At 42.1% G+C, this 18,657-nt stretch overlaps 1 protein-coding gene across 4 annotated transcripts; it reads left to right on the top strand.

Moving 5' to 3' along the window:
- The first annotated feature begins 663 nt into the window (after positions 1-663).
- Positions 664-17,548, top strand: phc3 (polyhomeotic homolog 3 (Drosophila)). Of its 4 annotated transcripts, none has more exons than XM_023155081.3 (15): positions 664-820; positions 1,950-2,143; positions 3,178-3,333; positions 3,416-3,490; positions 3,586-3,738; positions 3,881-3,970; positions 4,673-4,889; positions 5,099-5,733; positions 5,819-5,924; positions 6,010-6,293; positions 6,867-7,023; positions 7,118-7,235; positions 10,685-10,814; positions 14,178-14,448; positions 14,951-17,548. In XM_023155081.3, exons 2-15 carry the CDS (start codon positions 1,985-1,987, stop codon positions 15,103-15,105), a joined length of 2,706 nt encoding a protein of 901 aa, XP_023010849.1. In that variant the 5' UTR covers positions 664-820; positions 1,950-1,984; the 3' UTR covers positions 15,106-17,548. The 4 variants fall into 4 exon arrangements, with proteins under 4 accessions (XP_023010849.1, XP_004555402.1, XP_014268717.1 ...); XM_004555345.3 differs by having other exon boundaries at positions 6,007-6,293; positions 7,124-7,235; XM_014413231.3 differs by having other exon boundaries at positions 6,007-6,293.
- Positions 17,549-18,657: the final 1,109 nt, after the last annotated feature.

Below are 18,657 nucleotides of genomic sequence, written 5' to 3'. Positions count from 1 at the left end.
GATAATTGTATCTTCAGCCTGTGCTCTTAAAGACTGACATGTTATTATAACATGTCAGTCTTTCAAGGTTGTTAGACTTGTACAGTCCAGAGAAATGTTCATGTTCGTCAGCTGGTAACAATTCTTCAACTAATAAAGCAAGAACCTACTACGAATATATAGCTTTCAAGCAATTTTAAAATACAAGACTCAAATGATGAAACAACAGATATGGAGGACTGGAGGGAGGAGTGACAAATAACACGAGAAATCAAACAATAAACTAGGACTTAAATGCAGCGAGAACAAGCTTAAAAAAGAAAAATACAACATCCAGCGGTCATGGTCCCCGCTTGTCTTCATTAAAAAAAAGTGAACCAACTGTACTTAAAAAGAAGAAAACTGACTTTGTTGTTGGACACGAATTTGCAGCACATACTCATCTGAACATCATATATTATTGAGTGACAGAACAATGAATTCACGAGACCACGTGGTCATGTGACATGACAGCGATATTAGTGATAAACAGGGGGACAACACATCTTATCACGAGCCTACAATTTAAATTCATTCATTCTAAAACAAAAAGCGTTTGATCGTCAGACATCGCCTCTCCTCTCTTCTGTGGCTGTGGAGGGTCCTCCCGCACTGCGAGCGGTGCTGTGCCGAAGCTTTTTTTTTAATTTATCATCATATGCTGCCTGCTTCGCAGCACACCGCACGATTTTTTTTTTTAAATCACCATTTTAAGCAGCGCTGACGCATCAGAGGGCTTCATGACTGGGACAGTGTGTCGGGGTATGGTCAGCTCCTGATGGCCCATGTCTTCCAAAACCAGGCAAGTATCGCCGACAAGAGGTGGATGGTTGTGCATGCATAATGCGCAGTGTGAGCGGTGAGGGGCAGAGCGGCGGGGGGTGTCATCCAGATGTGCTGGATGTAGTCTGTGAAGGTTCACAGACTGGACATTAAATATCAGGATTATCCGATGGTTCAGGGTTTTTGTCGAGGAAATCCTGCACGCGTTTACTAATCTACAGCGAAGATCAATCAGAAAAAAAAGAATCAATATTCTGCAGCTACAGGCGTGATTTATACAACCCACGCTACTGTAATATTATTAATATTATTGTTGTTGTTGTTGATAAAATTCTCTTAAATTATTACAGAGGTGTGCGTGCCACCCCACCTCACACAAGATTTTAAAAACTTAAAAGTATTTCTTGGTGATAATGTTAAATATTACTGTTATTATTGTTCTGTTATTGTAAATTCACTTAATTTAATAAGTGTCAGGGTTCTATGTTTCTATTTCAAAAGTCCAAGTTTAGTTTTGTTCACCTGGTTTTATTTTATTCTATTTCATTTTTAATTCAAGAAGATCAAAGCTCCCTGTGAGGTAGGGTGTCTATTATTTGTGTGAGGGTTTTTTTTAAAAATTTAATTAAAAGGTTTCTTGAAGTAAAACTGCCATAAATGATTTAAAATTATATTTGGCTTTCTTAAAAGAAAGTGGAGTCATTTAAAACCTGTCACTCCACTGCAAGTCATAAAAAAATAAAGACAAGAGGGAAGGGTTCAGTTTTGACACGTTAAAATATATTCAGTTCAGGCTTATTTTCTAGTCCGGCACCCTGAACAGTCACCTCAAAGCGCTGGTGCTATAAGGAAAAAACACAACAGTATTTAAAACAAAACAAAAAACAATAAATAAATACAAAAAAAACAAGCAACCTGTCAAAGCAAGCACTTTGCAACAGTGGGAAGGAAACAGCCCCTTTTAACAGGAAGAAACCTGAAAATTGTGGGAATATTTTCACATAGAAAATGATTTTTCTACACCAGCACCTGTCTGTTAGGGTTTTTTTTGCCTGGAGTGAAAGCATCTTAACTGAAAGCATTTACACATGAATCAGAGAAAGTTGCACATGTTAATGCATGTCCTTTTTTTGTTTTTATCTCCACAGATTTCCTGATATTGATTCTGTGTGTAATCTGGGACATGGACAGACGGAGCCCAGGAGACAGACAGGCAGACACCAGTAAGACAGTAACCACTGCATCGTCATCATCTGTCGTCACCATGGCAACACCCAGTTCCAGCACCCAGCCGCCCTCTACCTCCCTCAGCATCATCCCACCAGACAGACAAGCAGTCCAGGTAATAAACTGCACCTGCGACCGATATGTGTGTGGCTCGTTTAGTCTTAGTTTCACTTCACAGGTAAAGAGTCGGGGTAATAGACAGGAAGCTGCTTACAGTCCCTACGCACGGTGTGCTTGACAGGCAAAAAGTCCAAGCTATTTCTGTAAAGTGCACACAGAGGACTTGATTTAAAGGTGATCCAAGTAATGAACAGTACCACTGACCTCAGTATGCATTTATCATATTGATATACTGAATATTAATTGTCTATTGACTGTCGTTTGTCAAGCTATCAGGTATTACTTTTACGAGACAGTCCAAAGAATAAACAACAGTAGTAATTATGCATCATAGTATATACACTATATTGTCAAAAATATTCACTCACCCATTCAAATCATTGAATTCACCTGTTCTAATCACTTTCATGGCCACAGGTGTATAAAATCCAACACCTGGCATCCAGACTACTTCTACAAACATTTGTGCAAGATCAGGTAGCCCCAGTCCGCTCATGAAATTTCCTCGTCACTAAATATTCCTCACTCAACCGTTAGTGGTTAGTGGTTATAGTACAAAGTTTGTGACCTTCAGTAAAATCTGAAGGCCACAAAATTCATGCGGCCTTCAGAGCAGCTCAGTAGCAGTGTGTAGAGAGTTTCATTGAATGGGTTTCCATGGCAGCTGCATTCAAGTCTTACATCACCAAGTACAATGCAAAGCGTCTTATGTGGTGGTGTAAAGCACGCCACCACTGGACTCTGAAGCAGTGGAGAAGCCTTCTTCTGGCAATCTGACTGTCCAGCATTAGTGTCTGACCTCACAACTACATTTCAGGAAAAATCACCAAAAATTCCCCATCATAATAAACCCTATAGATTTAGAATGGGAGTCACTAAAGTTCATATGTGTGTGAAGGCAGACGGGTGAATACATTTGGCAATATAGTGTATTTGAACAGGTGATTAGATTTTGTTGTTAAAGTAGATAAATAGCCTTGTAAGGCTTTTAGCCAGTCTGAAGAAAATGTACATCGTGTGATCCAACAGGTGATCCAACATGCCATGAACAGACCTCAGAGCATGGCGGCCCAGTACTTGCATCAGATGTACGCAGCCCAGCAGCAGCACTTCATGCTGCAGACAGCAGCCCTGCAGCAGCACCAGCATCCCGCACATCTGCAGAGTCTGGCCGCCATCCAGCAGGTCGGGTGGTGTCTGTCTATGTGCTGTGTGTCTGTGTGAGGATCAAGAATAGAAAGTAAAACGTGTTCTCACTGCTTTTCAGGCTTCAGTCTGTCAGAGGTCACCTTCTTCTTCTACAGGCAGTTTGGTTCAGGCTGCGGGTGTTTCCCAAAACTCGGTAAGTGCTTAAGTGTGTTCTCACTCTGAGCACAAATACACACCTGAGCATATTTAGTTTTTGTCACAGCTCTCATCATGCCGCCCCTCATCCAGATAACTTTACCAGCATCTCCAGTGACCGCAAGGCTGATTGGTCGAACTCAGACATCCACTGCCAGCGCAGCCACAATATCTCAGCAGGCCATGCTTCTAGGAAACAGACCTGCCAGCTGTAACCAAGCTCAGATGTACCTTCGAACTCAGATGGTAGAAACCTTTTCATCTTTGATCTCGAGCTGCATTCATGCTGCTTTACTGTGTTGCCATTTTGAGTGCATGAGCAACTTTTTATGGCTGATTTTTAACCAACGTGGCGTCTGAGCTTCCCTGTTGCTTCTATCCTTGCCAGCTGATTCTAACTCCTGCAGCCACAGTAGCTGCAATTCAGTCAGACCTCCCCACTGTGACCTCCTGCTCCTCATTACCTACCTCCTCTCAGGTACAATCCTGCCACAGTGCTGCACAATTATGTGCCTCAGGCTGTTACAGAACATACAGTGGACCTATTATGCTCATTTCAGGCTCCATGTTATTGTCCTTGGACTCTCTTGCAGTAGCTTTGCTCACTGCCCACAGCTTTAAAGTTACTTTCTTCTGATTTGCTGCCCCTCTTGATCTCATCATTAAGGATATCCCTCCCCTCTTTGACATCATAAAGAGCAAAGCGGGTTGTGTTTTTTGTTTTGTTTCAACATTGCATACATTATTTAGACCAACGGTCCTCCAACCTTTTTTGCACCACGGACCGGTTTATGCCCGACAATATTTTCACAGACCGGCCTTTAAGGTGTCGCGGATAAATACAACAAAATAAAACTAGTACCGGTACCGAAAAAAAGAAGATTTATTCATAACACACGTGAAAAGACCCAGGAAAACAGAGTTAGCTATAAAAACGATAACAAAATAACGCTGAAAACCGATAAAACCCTGAAAACCATACATTTCACACCCGAGCCTCAACTCTCGCTCGCTGCTTTAGATCATAATATAAGGAACAGCAGAATAGGTCCACTATTTCTGTATTTATTTACGTGATGTCAGTGTGTTAGGACAAGGTACAGCACTGGCTCTTTACTCCATGACCAGAAACTTTTAATAACTGCGAAGACTAACTGTTAACCTCTAATACTCGCTGCAGAATCTGGCTCTGCGTACCCATTTGCCGGGAGCTCTGGCTACAGCCCACAGCGTCATCTTAAAACCTTCCACCGAGTCCCAGGCCCTGCCTGCAGCTACCTCTTTGTCCAAGAATCCAGTCTGTGGGCTGAAGAGCACCCAACTGACTGATGGCTCAACAGAAACAGCGCCATCTGATGCCACCTCGTTGGTGTCAGGACCCCAGATTATAACCCCAGGTGAGTTTGTGTCTTCCACGGTTTGAGATAACTGCAAGTGTAAGAGGCCAGAGACAAACTTAGGGTGGACACTTGGTTTTGGTTTGATACAAGCCATGCAGCAAGCATACTGATGTTCATGTAATGCAGATGTTTGCTTTTTTTGTCAGGTTAAGTTTTTAATGACAGCTCACCTGCTGGTTATTATGTTCCTCGTGCTCCCTCTGCAGCCTACCCTCCAGTGCAAACCCACACTCTAGTCAAGCAGCAGCTGTCCTGTCCAGTAGGCCAGCAGGTGGCGCACCACCAGCTCATCGTCCAGCAGGCCACAGGAGGGGCTCCCAGCAGCAGACAGTTGCAACCAATTGCCCTCAGAGTAGCACCCCGAGATACCCACTCCAATCCTCTTCCTCTGTCGGTTAAAAGACTAACCGCCTCCAGCACCCACTCACAACTACGAAACGAGCCCCCAGCCCTGTCTTCTTCTTCCTCCCCATTAGTCACCAGCATGCTTGCATCATCACCTCAGACTTCAGTCCCAGCTGCTGCCGTTCAGCCTCAGCCACCTCCTCTGGTGGCTGCGCCACAGCGTCGGACCTCATTCCCACAGAGCCAGCAGCCTCCACCTCCTCCTCCTCCTCTCATTCTCCCCAGGCTGCCCCAGAACCCCCCGGCCTCCCTTCACAGGGTGTCCCTGCACTCAGTCCGGGCTTTGGCTGTCCAGTCAGGACAGGTACTGCTAACGGAGCGGGAACTGCCTGTGGCGGAGGCTCTGGTCCAGATGCCCTACCAGAACCTGCCACCTCCTCAAACGGTGGCTGTTGATCTGAAAGTGCATCCAGTCAAACACAACGAAACTGCACCCGTGAGTCAGCACGTCCTGCTTTGAAGAGCTCCTGAGTAGATTATGAGTTGGTTTGAATGAGGTTTTGTTTTGTTTTGATTTTCAGTTGGGGCAAAAGTGCAACGTGAACAGTCTGAGCTCAGAGGAAAGGAAAGATCCTCCAAGTTCAGAACAAGACGGGACCACTACACCACCCAATCAAAATGGTTCAGGTACAGAATTATTCAGTTAACAGGATAACCTGCCTCCATGAGACCCCCTCACCCCTCACTCTTTATGCTTTTTATTGTGTAGCAGTGACGGGTTCATCCTCCATCACCCCCAGCCACTGGAGGAGTCCTCCAGTGGAGGAGTCCTCCCAGCTCACGACCACTGACAATAGCGGCAATAGTGGCACCAACAACCCTCCTCCTCCACCACCTTCTCCTTTACCTCCTCCCCTCCTCCCTGCTTCAGCAAAAGTCCCCAGCCAGCCTCCTTCTGCCCCTGCAAGTCTCCCAGGAAGCCCCAAGAGGTCAACCCACGTCCTCACACACCTCGTGGAGGGCTTTGTCATCAAAGAGGGCCTGGAGCCGTTCCCGGTATGTGGACGTGCCCTGTGCAGAAAGTTTACTGCTGATTAATGGGAAGCACTACAAAAGCACTTAAAATCAGCTTTAATCAATTATTTAATTATGTGTGTATAAACAAAATGAAAATATTTCTGGAGCAGGTGAGGAAAGGAAGGTGGAATAAAACTTTTCCAGGCATTTAAAACTTAAGTAAATGTCTCATTTTAATATTATAAACAGATGTAAATATGACAATTGAAATATGACATTGCATCACTGTCTTTACATTGTAACACTGGTGATGCTCTACAGTCAACAAATGATGTCTGTCACTTTATCAAAGCTGCTGGCATGGCTCATTTATGCAGAAGGTGTCTTTTTACAAGGAAGCTTGATGCAACTAGTTAAGGCTATAGTGAGAGGAACTGGTCAGTGCCAACTTGCAATCTGTCAGCATGCAGTGTTATCGTTGTGCAGGACGTTAGTTGTGTGAAACCTTGTTTCAGTGAATTAAAACTTTTTTCTTTTTCTTTTTTTTCTGCCATTTGGGTTAAAAAAAATTGGTGTAAGGTTTTCAATTTTTGAATGTGCTACTCAATGCAGGTGGGTCGGTCATCACTGTTATCGGAGCAGCAGGCTTCCCTTCCAGAACCCCAGGACGTACCGACCAATGGGGATGCAGCAGACGACAGTCCTCTGGATGCTGACCAGTCAGATTCATCTGACTCTGAGATGGAAAATGACGGCCCTACAGGAGAAGGTGAGAGAGGTGTGCGTGTGTGTGTGTGTGTGTGTGTGTGTGTGTGTGTGTGTGTGTGTGTGAACATGCATGATTAACAGCTGGTCCTCTGAAGTTGCAGAACTCGGGGAGAGTGTGCCAGACGTGTTGCAGTGTGAGTACTGTGGAAGCAGCGGCTACGCTCGCACGTTTCTGCGCTCCAAACGCTTCTGCTCCATGTCGTGTGTCAGAAGGTAAATAAAACATTTACACAACGTACTAAGTTTTGTCCTCTAGTGTAATTATTTATTACCAAAGAAACATAGTTTCAGTGATTCACCCTATTAACATGAACAAACTGTAGGTTATTACGAGACGCTCATCAGCCATAAGCTCATAAGCTTTGCTTATTGCACCACATCTCAAAGGTGCTCTACTAGACTGAGATCTGGTGACTGTGGAGGGCATTTACAGTGAAGTCATTGTCATGTTAAAGAAACCAGTTTGAGATGATTTGAGCTTTGGGGTTTTGGTGTTATCCTGCTGAAAGAAGCTATTATTAGATTGTTACACTATAGTCATAAAGGGATAGACATAGTCTGCAGCTCGGGTAGGCTGTGGTGTTTTAATGGTGCTCAGTCGGTACAAGAGGCCCAAAGTGTACCAAGAAAATCGAGGACGAGCAATAGTTTTACAATCATCTATTGCAAGTTTTGGTGAGCTCCTGTGAACTAGAGCCTTAGTGTTTTGTTCTTAGCTGACAGGAGTGGTATCCACTGCGGTATCCACTGTGGTCTCCTGCTACTGTAGCCCATCTGATTCAAGGTTTTACGTCTGCATACCTTGGTTATAATGAGTTGTGAATGGCTATCTGAGTTGTAGCCTTGCTATCAACTTGAAACAGTCTGGCCATTCTGCAGTGTGATAGGCTGATTAAATATTTGTGCTAACGACCAGTTAGCACAAATATATGTGCTATGTGAGTGTACATCATACAGTAAATACTCAGCAGGGACTGAAATCACAACTCACAGGTTATTGTAATCTGGGAAGTGCAGAACGGAAAAGTGGCAGTAAAACGACCAATATGAGCAACCTGAGCACAGCTCAGACGAAGACCCATCATTATGGTCATCGTGTATGACTTTCACTAAAATCAGACCAATTTTTGTGACCTGAATGCAGACACCTCACCATCACGTAAGCTCAGTGGTCCTCCAGCATGAAAAAACAGGCGCTTCATCACCTCCATCCTGCTGCCCGTGACCATGAAATCAATCTCAGTTCACCATGTTGAAGGAAATCTCAATTCCTAAAATATATCAGGAGGACTGAGGAGAGAGGAGGCTTTAGCTATAATTGAGAATGCAAATGCGTGTCCACTGTGGATGCATTTATTTACCTTTAGCATATAAAAGAGTTGTGGGAAACAGCTGGAATATACAAGTCATAGTGGGAGGAGGATTCTTTTTAAACAAGTCATCCTTTTTTCACGTTATTTAACATGATCAAAGTTTCTGCCCTGCACAAAAAAGCACCATGTGTTAAATTAAAGTAATTCTATTTATTTATTTATTAGAAATTGTCATGAGCACAGTTATGTCTGATGTCATAAAATCCAGCTGTGGGTCTGCTAGAACAAAAATGACACATTTCATTGGCATCACTTTAAAATGAGGTGTGACATTTGTGAGGATGACTCAATTTTCTAAGTGCCTGTTCCCTCAGCTCATTTGTTCTCATGTCTCTTCCTCACCTCCTCCTCTCCCATCACCGATGGGAGAAAATAATGTGAAGCGATGGAGCAGATGCATTGGGCACTTGCAAACTATGAAATAAAAAGGGGTTAAGACATGCAGACTTAGGGAACAGGTAACCTAAATCAGAAATTAAAAGAACAAAGATGGGAAGTAAAAGGACATAGTAGTAGTAGTAGTAGTGGAAAACCACATTAGGATCCCACCTTCAAAATAAAACAGGAAGTACGCTGGAAGAAGCACTCACAAGAGGAACACAAGGGGTGTGTTAAAAAGAAACACAAAACAAGAATTTATGATGGCAAGAAAAATCCAAGAATCAGCGTTTCACAACACAGGGCCGATGCATAATACAAAGTCTGTGTAAATTGTAATATTTTATGGTTTGTTATGAAAAGTTGATCTTTGTCCGTGAGAACAATGATGATTCATTATTTTGAATCTTTTTATTTTGTTGTTTTCAGTGTTGGTGTGTGTCATTCGGCTGAGGTTCACCACACTGTCTTAGAGTCTGTGGAAAACATGAGCAACACTCACGAACTGTCTGCTTTAACAACAAAGCACTTTTTTCTTCCGCAGAAACTACAGAAAATTACAGTCTGTGTCAGTAAAGTTGAATTACATCATCTGACATCTGCAGCCCGCTGACGCAAGTAGATAATCACTCCCAGGTTTCCCCATTGAGTCTCCATCAAAGCAACAAAAAGAGGACAGCTCAGAGTCCCGATGCTACCTTTCCCAACTTATTCACAGACTTCAAGGATGATGTGATATAATAACATTAGGGACGAATGCACTTATTAACCATCTGTGAAGGTTATCCGTCATCCAGGTCATCATAGTTTTCAAAAAACCTAAAGAAGTCCAGACGCATTTCCTTCCAAGCTCTTAGAGCATTTATTTACTCTCAAATAACCCTTAAAAATCCTCACTCTTTTTACCCTAAGGAAAAGAGGTTTGTCAGGGCCACAGTTTGCTGCAGGATTTCATCCAGCAGCAGTGCATAGCTGGTGGGATAGTGTGTAGTTCCAGGGATCAAACCTCTGGCTGCTGGGGCGTTGCAGAGCGTTGCAGTTTTTGTGGGGGACCAAAATATGGGGTTGACCAAGATGGAGAAGAGATTGAGGAGTCTATCCTGTCACTGCTTCAACCAAACCTTTCCACTCTCACCTTCAGATGAGTCAGAGCTGGACTCCAGCTGGTCCATTTCTACCTCTGAGGCCTCCTCCATGTCAGCCTCAGAGTCCTCAGAGGAGGAGGATGCCATCTTAACACTCATGGTTCACGATCACTTCCAGAGCCTGTGTGTGCTGTAAAGTCTTGCCATCTCCAAAATGACTGCTCCTGCACTACTGCGCATACTTCTAACTGTGGCTGCCGTGCAGATGCATAAACTACTTGAGTGAGAACCAAAATAAAGTCCAATTTTGTTTTGGTTCCTGCTGCTGAGATATTGTTGAAGCTCTGAAAGGGTTCTCATCATTCACTGTTATCGAATTAGTTCATAACACCGAGTGTGGCCTTCTAAGAGAACAGACTTGAAGGTGGATATCGCACACATGCACACACATGCACACCATCATCCAACATCAGTAGGACACACACTTATCATTTCAGCAGCAAGGCACTTTTGCAGAAAACATCAAAAGTTGTATTTTCAGTGATTTTCAATTGGACATTGTTTGGCCTGAGGATAAAATTAATATCAGCACCGCCAAAAATACCATTTAAAAAAATGGAATGGCCCAACATGTCCCCAGGATCCTCTAAGGCAGGGGTGTCGAACTCCAGGCCTCGAGTGCTGGTGTCCTGCAGGTTTTAGATATCAACCTGGGTCAAGACACCTGAAGGAGGTCGTTTAGCCATTTAAATCAGCTGTGTTGGATCAAGGACACACACCTGTGCTCTAAGGGTTAATCAAACATTTCACGGCTGTTTTTGTTCAGGTTCAGTGTAAGCTGCACCAAGCGTATCGCGGTGCTGCATGCAGGTCGCATGGCTCACAGGCCCTTGGGAAGGAGAGGACGACCCCCCAGCCGAGTCAACGGAGCCTCCAGAGAGCACTTTGTGATGCAGGTCAGTAGTATCGTCGGCCTGATGCATGCATGCATGTATAAACTGTATGGACGAAAAAGATACTGGGTTACCTGCAGGAGCTGCTCAGCCACTGAAATGGATGGCATGAAGCTCCCTGTGAACAGTTTTTATCCTGATGTTAATCAGAGGAGGTTTGGAGCTCTGCAGTCACTAAAACTCCACGTTAATGTTCTAGGGTTAAAACGACATATATCGCGCTTTCTGCAGCTTTCCTCATGGGCGTAACTTTGTGCTGAACATTAGGGGGGTCAGGATCTCTGTCTCTCTAAATAAATAAATCTGGGTAAATTCCCAGATGATTAAACATGCAACTATTTTGCTGGTGTTAACAGAAATGAGTAAAGAAAATCAACAACCTATTTATGCAAGACAATTCATAATTTTATTGGGGGGGTTATATTGGCTAGATCTGATTATACCCCCTGGAAATTACACCGCTGGCTTTCCTGAAATACTCATCAGTTAAGTGTTTGTGTGCAAGTTTGGCAAACAGTAAATGACTAACTACATGTTCACATGACAAACAAAGGCAAGCCTGTTTGTTTAAAGAACAGCTTTGGAGGTTTTACTAATAGCACTTATCTACCAGAAGGACTTTATTGGTAGTTGTGTTGGGTTTGCCTCTCTTTGCTGTGAGTAAAAACGACATCGTATGCATCTTGTCAATTTATTCTCACAATCCAAAAAGAAAAACATATGTCATCTCTTTTGCAACTTCTTTTCAACACAAACACACTGCAGACACAAAACGATCTGCAGCTTCACATTTGTAAGCAAACCAGCATGTTGGACAGAATATTGGGGGTGATCGGGTCAGCTGGCAGATGGGGATCTCTAATGAAAACAGCCGAATGGGCTTTGCCGGTGGCCAGATTCTTAGATGTCTATCAGCTCTGGAAACAAACATTAAAATGACTCATGCAAAAATATGTTAAGGCTGCAGAGCTTTCAAGCATGTTGCCCTGTTATATGCTGTTTTAAATCACTCTTCATTCAAAAATATGAAGAACAGACTTACAGGCTGATGATTATTACAGTTAGGTGTAACAAAAATGGATTTTTGAAGGCTGATAGACTCCAGAGGTGGTTATGCATACATGTTTTTTTTCTGGTGGAAACAGGTTGGAAATATTTCTAAAAAGACATTTAAATGTTTATTTGATGCTTGAAACATTCCACGGAGCTCGAACCACGAGGTTTGTAAGTAAGTAAAATTTTATTTATATAGCACATTTCTAGATAAAAGATCACAAAGTGCTTTACAAGGTATAGGAACAGATTAAAAAGACAAAGTACAGTCAAAAGTTAACAAAATGCAATTTTAAAAAGATGTTTTTAGCTGTTTTTTAAAAGTAATCAGTGAATCAGCAGATCTTAAGTTCTGAGGAAGAGAATTCCACAGTCTGGCGGCCACAGTAGCAAAAGCTCGATCACCCCTAGTTTTCAGTCTCGTATACTGAATAACAAGTAATCCCTGACCACAAGACCTCAGAGACCTACTAGGGGCATAGGGCTGTAAAAGTTCAATGATGTATGATGGTGCTTGTTCTTGAAGAGCCTTAAATGTCAGAACCAGAATCTTAAAGTGGACTCTGAATTCGACAGGGAGCCAGTGTAACTGTATAAGCAACGGTGCTATATGTGAGTATTTCGATGTTTTCGTCAGAAGCCTTGCTGCAGCATTTTGGACAGTCTGCAGACGCTCCAGGGAACTTTTGTTTAGACATGTGAACAGTGAATTGCAATAGTCCAGTCATGATGAAATAAAAGCATGAATAACAATCTCCAGTTCAGTATGAGATATTATGGGGCTCAATTTAGAAATATTTCTTAAATGATAGAAGCAAGACCGAACCAGAGATTTGACGTGAATATCCAATGTAAGAGCAGGATCGAAGGTTTCCCTAGGTTCCTGATAGATGGTTTCACAAATGTTGAAAGGGGACCAAGAGCATTCATTATGCTGGGTACATGTCTGTCTGGAGCACATAAAAGGACTTCAGTTTTATTTTCATTTAGTTGGAGACAATTGTCGGCCATCCAACCTTTGATGGTTTCCAAATACACATTTAAAATCCGCAGCTTAGAAGCATCTTCAGGTTTAAAAGATATATATAGTTGGATGTCGTCTGCGTAGCAGTGGTAACAAATATCCTCAAAAGGGCTCAAAATATGCTGGAGAGGAAGTAAATAAATTAAAAACAATAATGGCCCCAGCACAGAGCCTTGTGGCACACCAAAGGACAGGGACGTAGAAGATGACCTGTACTTAGAAACTGCCACAGAAGAGTATCGTTCACAAAGATACGAGGAGAACCACTCTAAGGCAGACCCAGATACACCGACCCAGTATTTCAGCCTATCAAGCAAAATATAATGGTCAACGGTGTCAAAGGCCGACGTGAGATCCAACATTAAGAGAACAGAACACTTACCTGCATCGCTTTGCATCAGAATGTCATTGGAAACTCTAAGAAGGGCTGTTTCAGTAGAATGAGCTTTACGAAAGCCAGACTGAAATTTGTCAAAGATATTATATTTGTCTAAAACTGCTGTAAGCTGCTTAGCCACAATCTTCTCTAAAATCTTAGCAATTAATGGTATTTTTGAGATCGGTCTGTAGTTGCTAGTGAGAGATGGGTCCAGCATAGGCTTTTTTAACAGGGGGTATATAACAGCAGTTTTAAAATAAGCAGGGACTTTGCCAGATCCCAAAGAGGTGTTACTTATAGTGAGCATACAGGGACCAATAGAGTAAAAGACATTTTTGAATAACGATGCGGGTAAAATGTCGAGTGAACAAGAGGATACTTTTGTTGCACTAACTATTTTTCCCAGCTCGGATAGTGAAACAGGTAAAAATCTTTCTAAAACAACAGGCCGAACTGGCGTGGGAACTGACAGTGCAGATGCTGATGGGGACAATTTTTTCCTTATATTGCTAATTTTTTCTAAAAAGAAAGCAAGAAATGTTTCACAGTCTTCAGCAGAAGAAATAATGGCAGCAGGTGGAGCAGGAGTAATGATATCAGTAATAGTATCAAATAAGACCTTAGGATTACCTCTGCTCTTTGCAACCAACTGAGAAAAGTAAGCAGCCCTTGCATCTCTAATAGCATTGTTAAAAGAGGCTAAAAGATCCTTTAAATAAAGGAGATGAACATTTAAATGAGTTTGCAGCTCAAAGTCAATACTTACAATGAGCTATAACTAAAATTTATTTCAGACTGGTAAGAATTAAACCTCACCTGAGACACGGTCTAACACCTGCTTTCTGTTTGTTACTGTATGAAGTCCAGCTCTGAAATACACTGTGAATTTTTGTGTCTTTGTGCTTCTCAGGCCCACAGGTCATTTGGCTCCAAAGAGACCCAACAGAGTTCACCGAGAGAGGAAGATGAGCATCACGAGGAGGAGGAGGAGGAGGAAGAGGAGGAAGAACCTCCCGTTCCCATGACGACCAGGCTTCGAAAACAGGCTGAGAGAGCGCAAGAGAGGGTGAGGGAGCAGAGGACCGTAGAAACGATCATCGTTTCAGACGCAGAAGACGACGTCGGCTGTCCGTCTCAGTGGAACGTGGAGCAAGTGTTTTCCTACATCAGCACCCTGCCAGGTAATGCGGTTTTTCACACTCCTGAGGCACAGCTTTTATTGCTAAAGAAATGGCAAACATTAACAGTACGACCTCTGACCTCGCAGCACGTCTGTGTCGGTTTGTAGTTTGGTGTGTTGGGTTTGCTTTAAGGTAAGTTTTGCTTCTCTCTCGCAGTTTTTGACAGGTTAAATATGATTTGCAGGCATGAAAGTTTCATGTGGACATGTGCTGGTTAAGGGTGACTGCACATAGTGTACACCCACCAGCCACTTCATTAGGTACACCTGTTCAATTGCTCGTTAGCACAAATATCTTCAGCGACCTGCTTGAATTCAAGCTGAGCATCAGATTGAGCAAAAAATGTGATTTACTTTAAATTTGGCACTGTTGGCACATTGAAACTGAAGGAGATGGGCTTCGGCAGCAGAATACCACACTGGGTGCTACATCTATCAGCTAAGAACTGGAAAACGAGGCTATAGGTCACACAGAATGACCACTCCGGTTCTCTTTCCATCAGGTGGTGCTGATGTAGCCGAGGAGTTTCGCTCCCAGGAAATAGATGGGCAGGCTCTGCTGCTTCTCACAGAGGATCACCTGGTCAGCACCATGAACCTTAAACTGGGACCCGCACTGAAGCTTTGCGCGCACATCAACTCCCTCAAAGATGCATAAACGCGTAACATTCCTCCTCTTAGTGAATGTAAAGAAAAGCAAGGATCTGCTCACCTCTGCAGAGACAATGAGGAAGTGCTGCTCATCTTTAAACTGCCTATTTTTAAACACTGTCACAAAAGAGAGCAGAGCTCGCTGAGTTGAACTGACTGCAGTTTTTTGTTTTTTTTTAAAGACCACTGCCAACTATTTTTCCGGGTTTTAGCTTTCCATTACCCAAGGACTCAAAGTCGACTTGCTCTCAGATGATTTTAGTTTTACCTCAGCTGCTCTGGCTCGTTTCTCCTGATAGTTTCACGTTTACAAGTCTCAGCAGTGCATATTTAAGTTTCCCATAATCACTCAAAACCAGTTAAACTGCAAAAGGCTATATTTGCCATCTTTTGTATATTGAAGGATTAAAATGCAACATTTTATTACATTTAAATACTTAAACCAAAAAGGTACCATATAAAAATCCAACTCTTCGCAGCAAACCAGGCAACAGGGGAAGGACTATTTAAACACACAGGGTAATAAGGGAAGTGGAGACAGCTGGGGATATGATACACAGGTGCAGAGAAACTAGGTAATCACTGGGGAGGAGGTAAAACTCAAAGCAACACACAGGAGACCACAATCTATGAAAGTTTATTTATGCTACCAAAAACTTTTATTTTTTTTGCTGTCAATAAGTCAAAATTTGGGATATTATCTTATTGAAAATTATTTTCTCAGAAGTTTGAGTTGATAAGTTGAAATTCTGACCTACAGGTGATTTTAAAAAAAATTTGTTTTTTTTCACTTTATTTTTCACCCCAACTTAACACAGACACCAGAAAACTCATTTGTTACACAAAAGGAACACAAGAGTTTAGAATAATGAAGAGAAAATAACACAGGGACACACACAACCTGAAAGTTCTCACCTGGGACAGGAATCAAATGAGCACCAAAAACAGATTCAAAAATATAACAAAGGATCAAACTCACAATAGAACATGAAGAAATCCAAACATGAATACTGACGTGCTCTAATGGGTCCTTTCTTCACTGCCTGGCTCCATGGAGCCCAAGTGACATTTGCCATAGAAACAAACTACTGAGTACAATTTTTCAGTTACAGCAATCAAATTTTGCCTGCTGCATCAAATGCTTTGAAATATCAAAGGTAAATGGTAAATGGCCTGTATTTATATAGCGCTTTACTAGTCCCTAAGGACCCCAAAGCGCTTTACATATCCAGTCATCCACCCATTCACACACTGGTGATGGCAAGCTACATTGTAGCCACAGCCACCCTGGGGCGCACTGACAGAGGCGAGGCTGCCGGACACTGGCGCCACCGGGCCCTCTGACCACCACCAGTAGGCAACGGGTGAAGTGTCTTGCCCAAGGACACAACGACCGAGACTGTCCAAGCCGGGGCTCGAACCGGCAACCTTCCGATTACAAGGCGAACTCCCAACTCTTGAGCCACGATCGCCCTGGTGAAGGTGAAAAACTCCTCTGCATCTTTCTGTAGTCTGTTGACTTTCACGTGGTCCGATATCTTCCTCTGCACTGACATGGCGCTCATTTTCTGTGCATATCTTCCAGTATGTTCAGTACTCACGCTACACCTGTGAGATCAGTGAGATTTTGACATTAGACAGAATAAAACAAACTCCAAGACCAATAAATTGTAGTAAAAATGTCAGGGATTGTGAACTGTGGGAGATAAAAAGACGTCTCAAAGGAAATTCATATAAAAAAGCCTTCCCATAAAAATAGGTTTAAAGGAAGTGGCTGACTCTACTGACATGATTTCCTCAGGCAAGGTTGGCGCCTTTGCCCAAGGACCCCGGGTGCATGCTGGTGCATATGGTGCTCAGAGGATAGAGATATAGCCTGGAGCAAGGCCATGAAGGGCCCTAAAAGTCATCCATAAAATCTGTTCTAAAACAAACTATGAGCTGATGTAGAACAGCAAAAAACAGCTAAAACTGGAGTTTCATTTAGTTCTGATAAACAGGAGTGATTTCCCTAAATGTCCTAAAATAGTTAAAGATGTTAACAGACGCTGAGACGGTCAGATTTCATTTATTTTTGAGATGAGAAGTGAGCCAAAGCAACAAAGATGAGCAGTTCTTTCTCTCACCGCTTGTCATTTCGCTGTAGTGATCGTAGCAGTTCTGACTCGAGTTATCCATTTGTTTCAAAATGGTTTTTAAATGTTTTTTTTTGTTTTGTTTTGTTTGTATCATTTGTAGACAAAGAGAACAAATGATCATCATTACATTCGACAAACGCGGTACAATCTCACTGTTTACAAAGCAGATTATTGCCTCCTGTCTTCAAGATGGAATTTGATACGTTCACCATCAGCAAACGGTTGTGCTGACTTATGAAAGTTTTACTGACTACAAGGTTATTTATTGTTATTTATTGTTGTCATAATTAATATACAAATAAAACAGTTAGAAAACAGTGTTTTCTTTGTGTAATGTTTTATTTATTTATTTTTTTACTGAGATTTAGGGTCCTTCTTTATCTAAAATTCATTCTTTGTCTTTTCCCTTTTTTGCTTAAACTGGTGTTGTCAGCGTTTAATCTCGTCAAAATGACGTTAACGGCATAACTGCGAGGGGCTGCCCCACGCACAGAGCGATCTGTGCTTACTCGCTAACTGATATTTGCTGCGTTAATGCAACATCATTTTAACGAGATTAACGCTGACACTAGTTTAAACCTGTAAAGCCTAAACAATGAAATAAGTATCAGAATTTTTTAATTTTTAATTTTTTAAAGCGATAGTGTTTATTGAACCTCACGACAAATAAATAGACACTTTGTGAACAAATTAAGCACATAAAAGATCTGAAGTCACCCAAACTCTCAATGTGAGAGCCAAAGAAATGTTTATGTCATGATTGGGCTAAAATAAACCAATCAGAGAGACAACAAAACCTTAAAGTGGCCAAAACAACCATCTGGTTCATTTTTTTTTTTTTTTTTTTTTTTTAAATGAAGGAATGCAAAGACCACAGGAGACGGCTAAAGTGGATGATGACAGAATTGTTTCACTGTTAACAAAAGCAGCCTTCCAACACCTAACTTCTTTAGGAGGTATTAGTATTACCGTTAAGGTCTACAATCAAAAGATGACTTCACAGATGTAAATACAGAGTGCTTACAACAAGGTGCAAGCCACCGGTTACACTGGAGAACAGGAAATTTGATTTAAGGTGAAATTTATTTATGTAACACATTTCCAGACAGACGATGCTGCACAAAGTGTTTAACAATATAAAAATGCCATTAAAAAGAAACGATGTAAAACAATAACAATATAAAGCAATGATAGGACAATAAAAGAATTAAAACTATAACTAAGACTATTAAATAAGACAAATGCTTGTGTGTTAAAAGCCAGGGCATAAAAATGTGTTGTTAGTAGTGATTTAAATGGATCAACTATTTGTGCAGATCTATTTTATATTAATATAATATTTAGGGGAAGACTATTCCAAAGTCTGGGACCTGCCACAGAGAAGGCTCTATCACCACGAGATTTGAGATGAGTCCATGGGA

The sequence above is a fragment of the Maylandia zebra genome, linkage group LG18 (assembly GCF_041146795.1).
Source record: "Maylandia zebra isolate NMK-2024a linkage group LG18, Mzebra_GT3a, whole genome shotgun sequence".
NCBI classification, from domain to species: domain Eukaryota; kingdom Metazoa; phylum Chordata; class Actinopteri; order Cichliformes; family Cichlidae; genus Maylandia; species Maylandia zebra.
This window is presented reverse-complemented; position numbering and strand designations above follow the sequence as displayed.

What these genes read in the sequence shown, in the direction of transcription:
- phc3 (XM_014413231.3), top strand. Translation starts at nt 1,985, where the DNA reads ATGGACAGACGGAGCCCAGGAGACAGACAGGCAGACACCAGTAAGACA. An exon ending in ACCCCAGATTATAACCCCAG is followed by an intron (nt 4,890 to 5,098) that starts GTGAGTTTGTGT and finishes CTCCCTCTGCAG; the next exon opens with CCTACCCTCCAGTGCAAACC. An exon ending in TGACGGCCCTACAGGAGAAG is followed by an intron (nt 7,024 to 7,117) that starts GTGAGAGAGGTG and finishes GGTCCTCTGAAG; the next exon opens with TTGCAGAACTCGGGGAGAGT.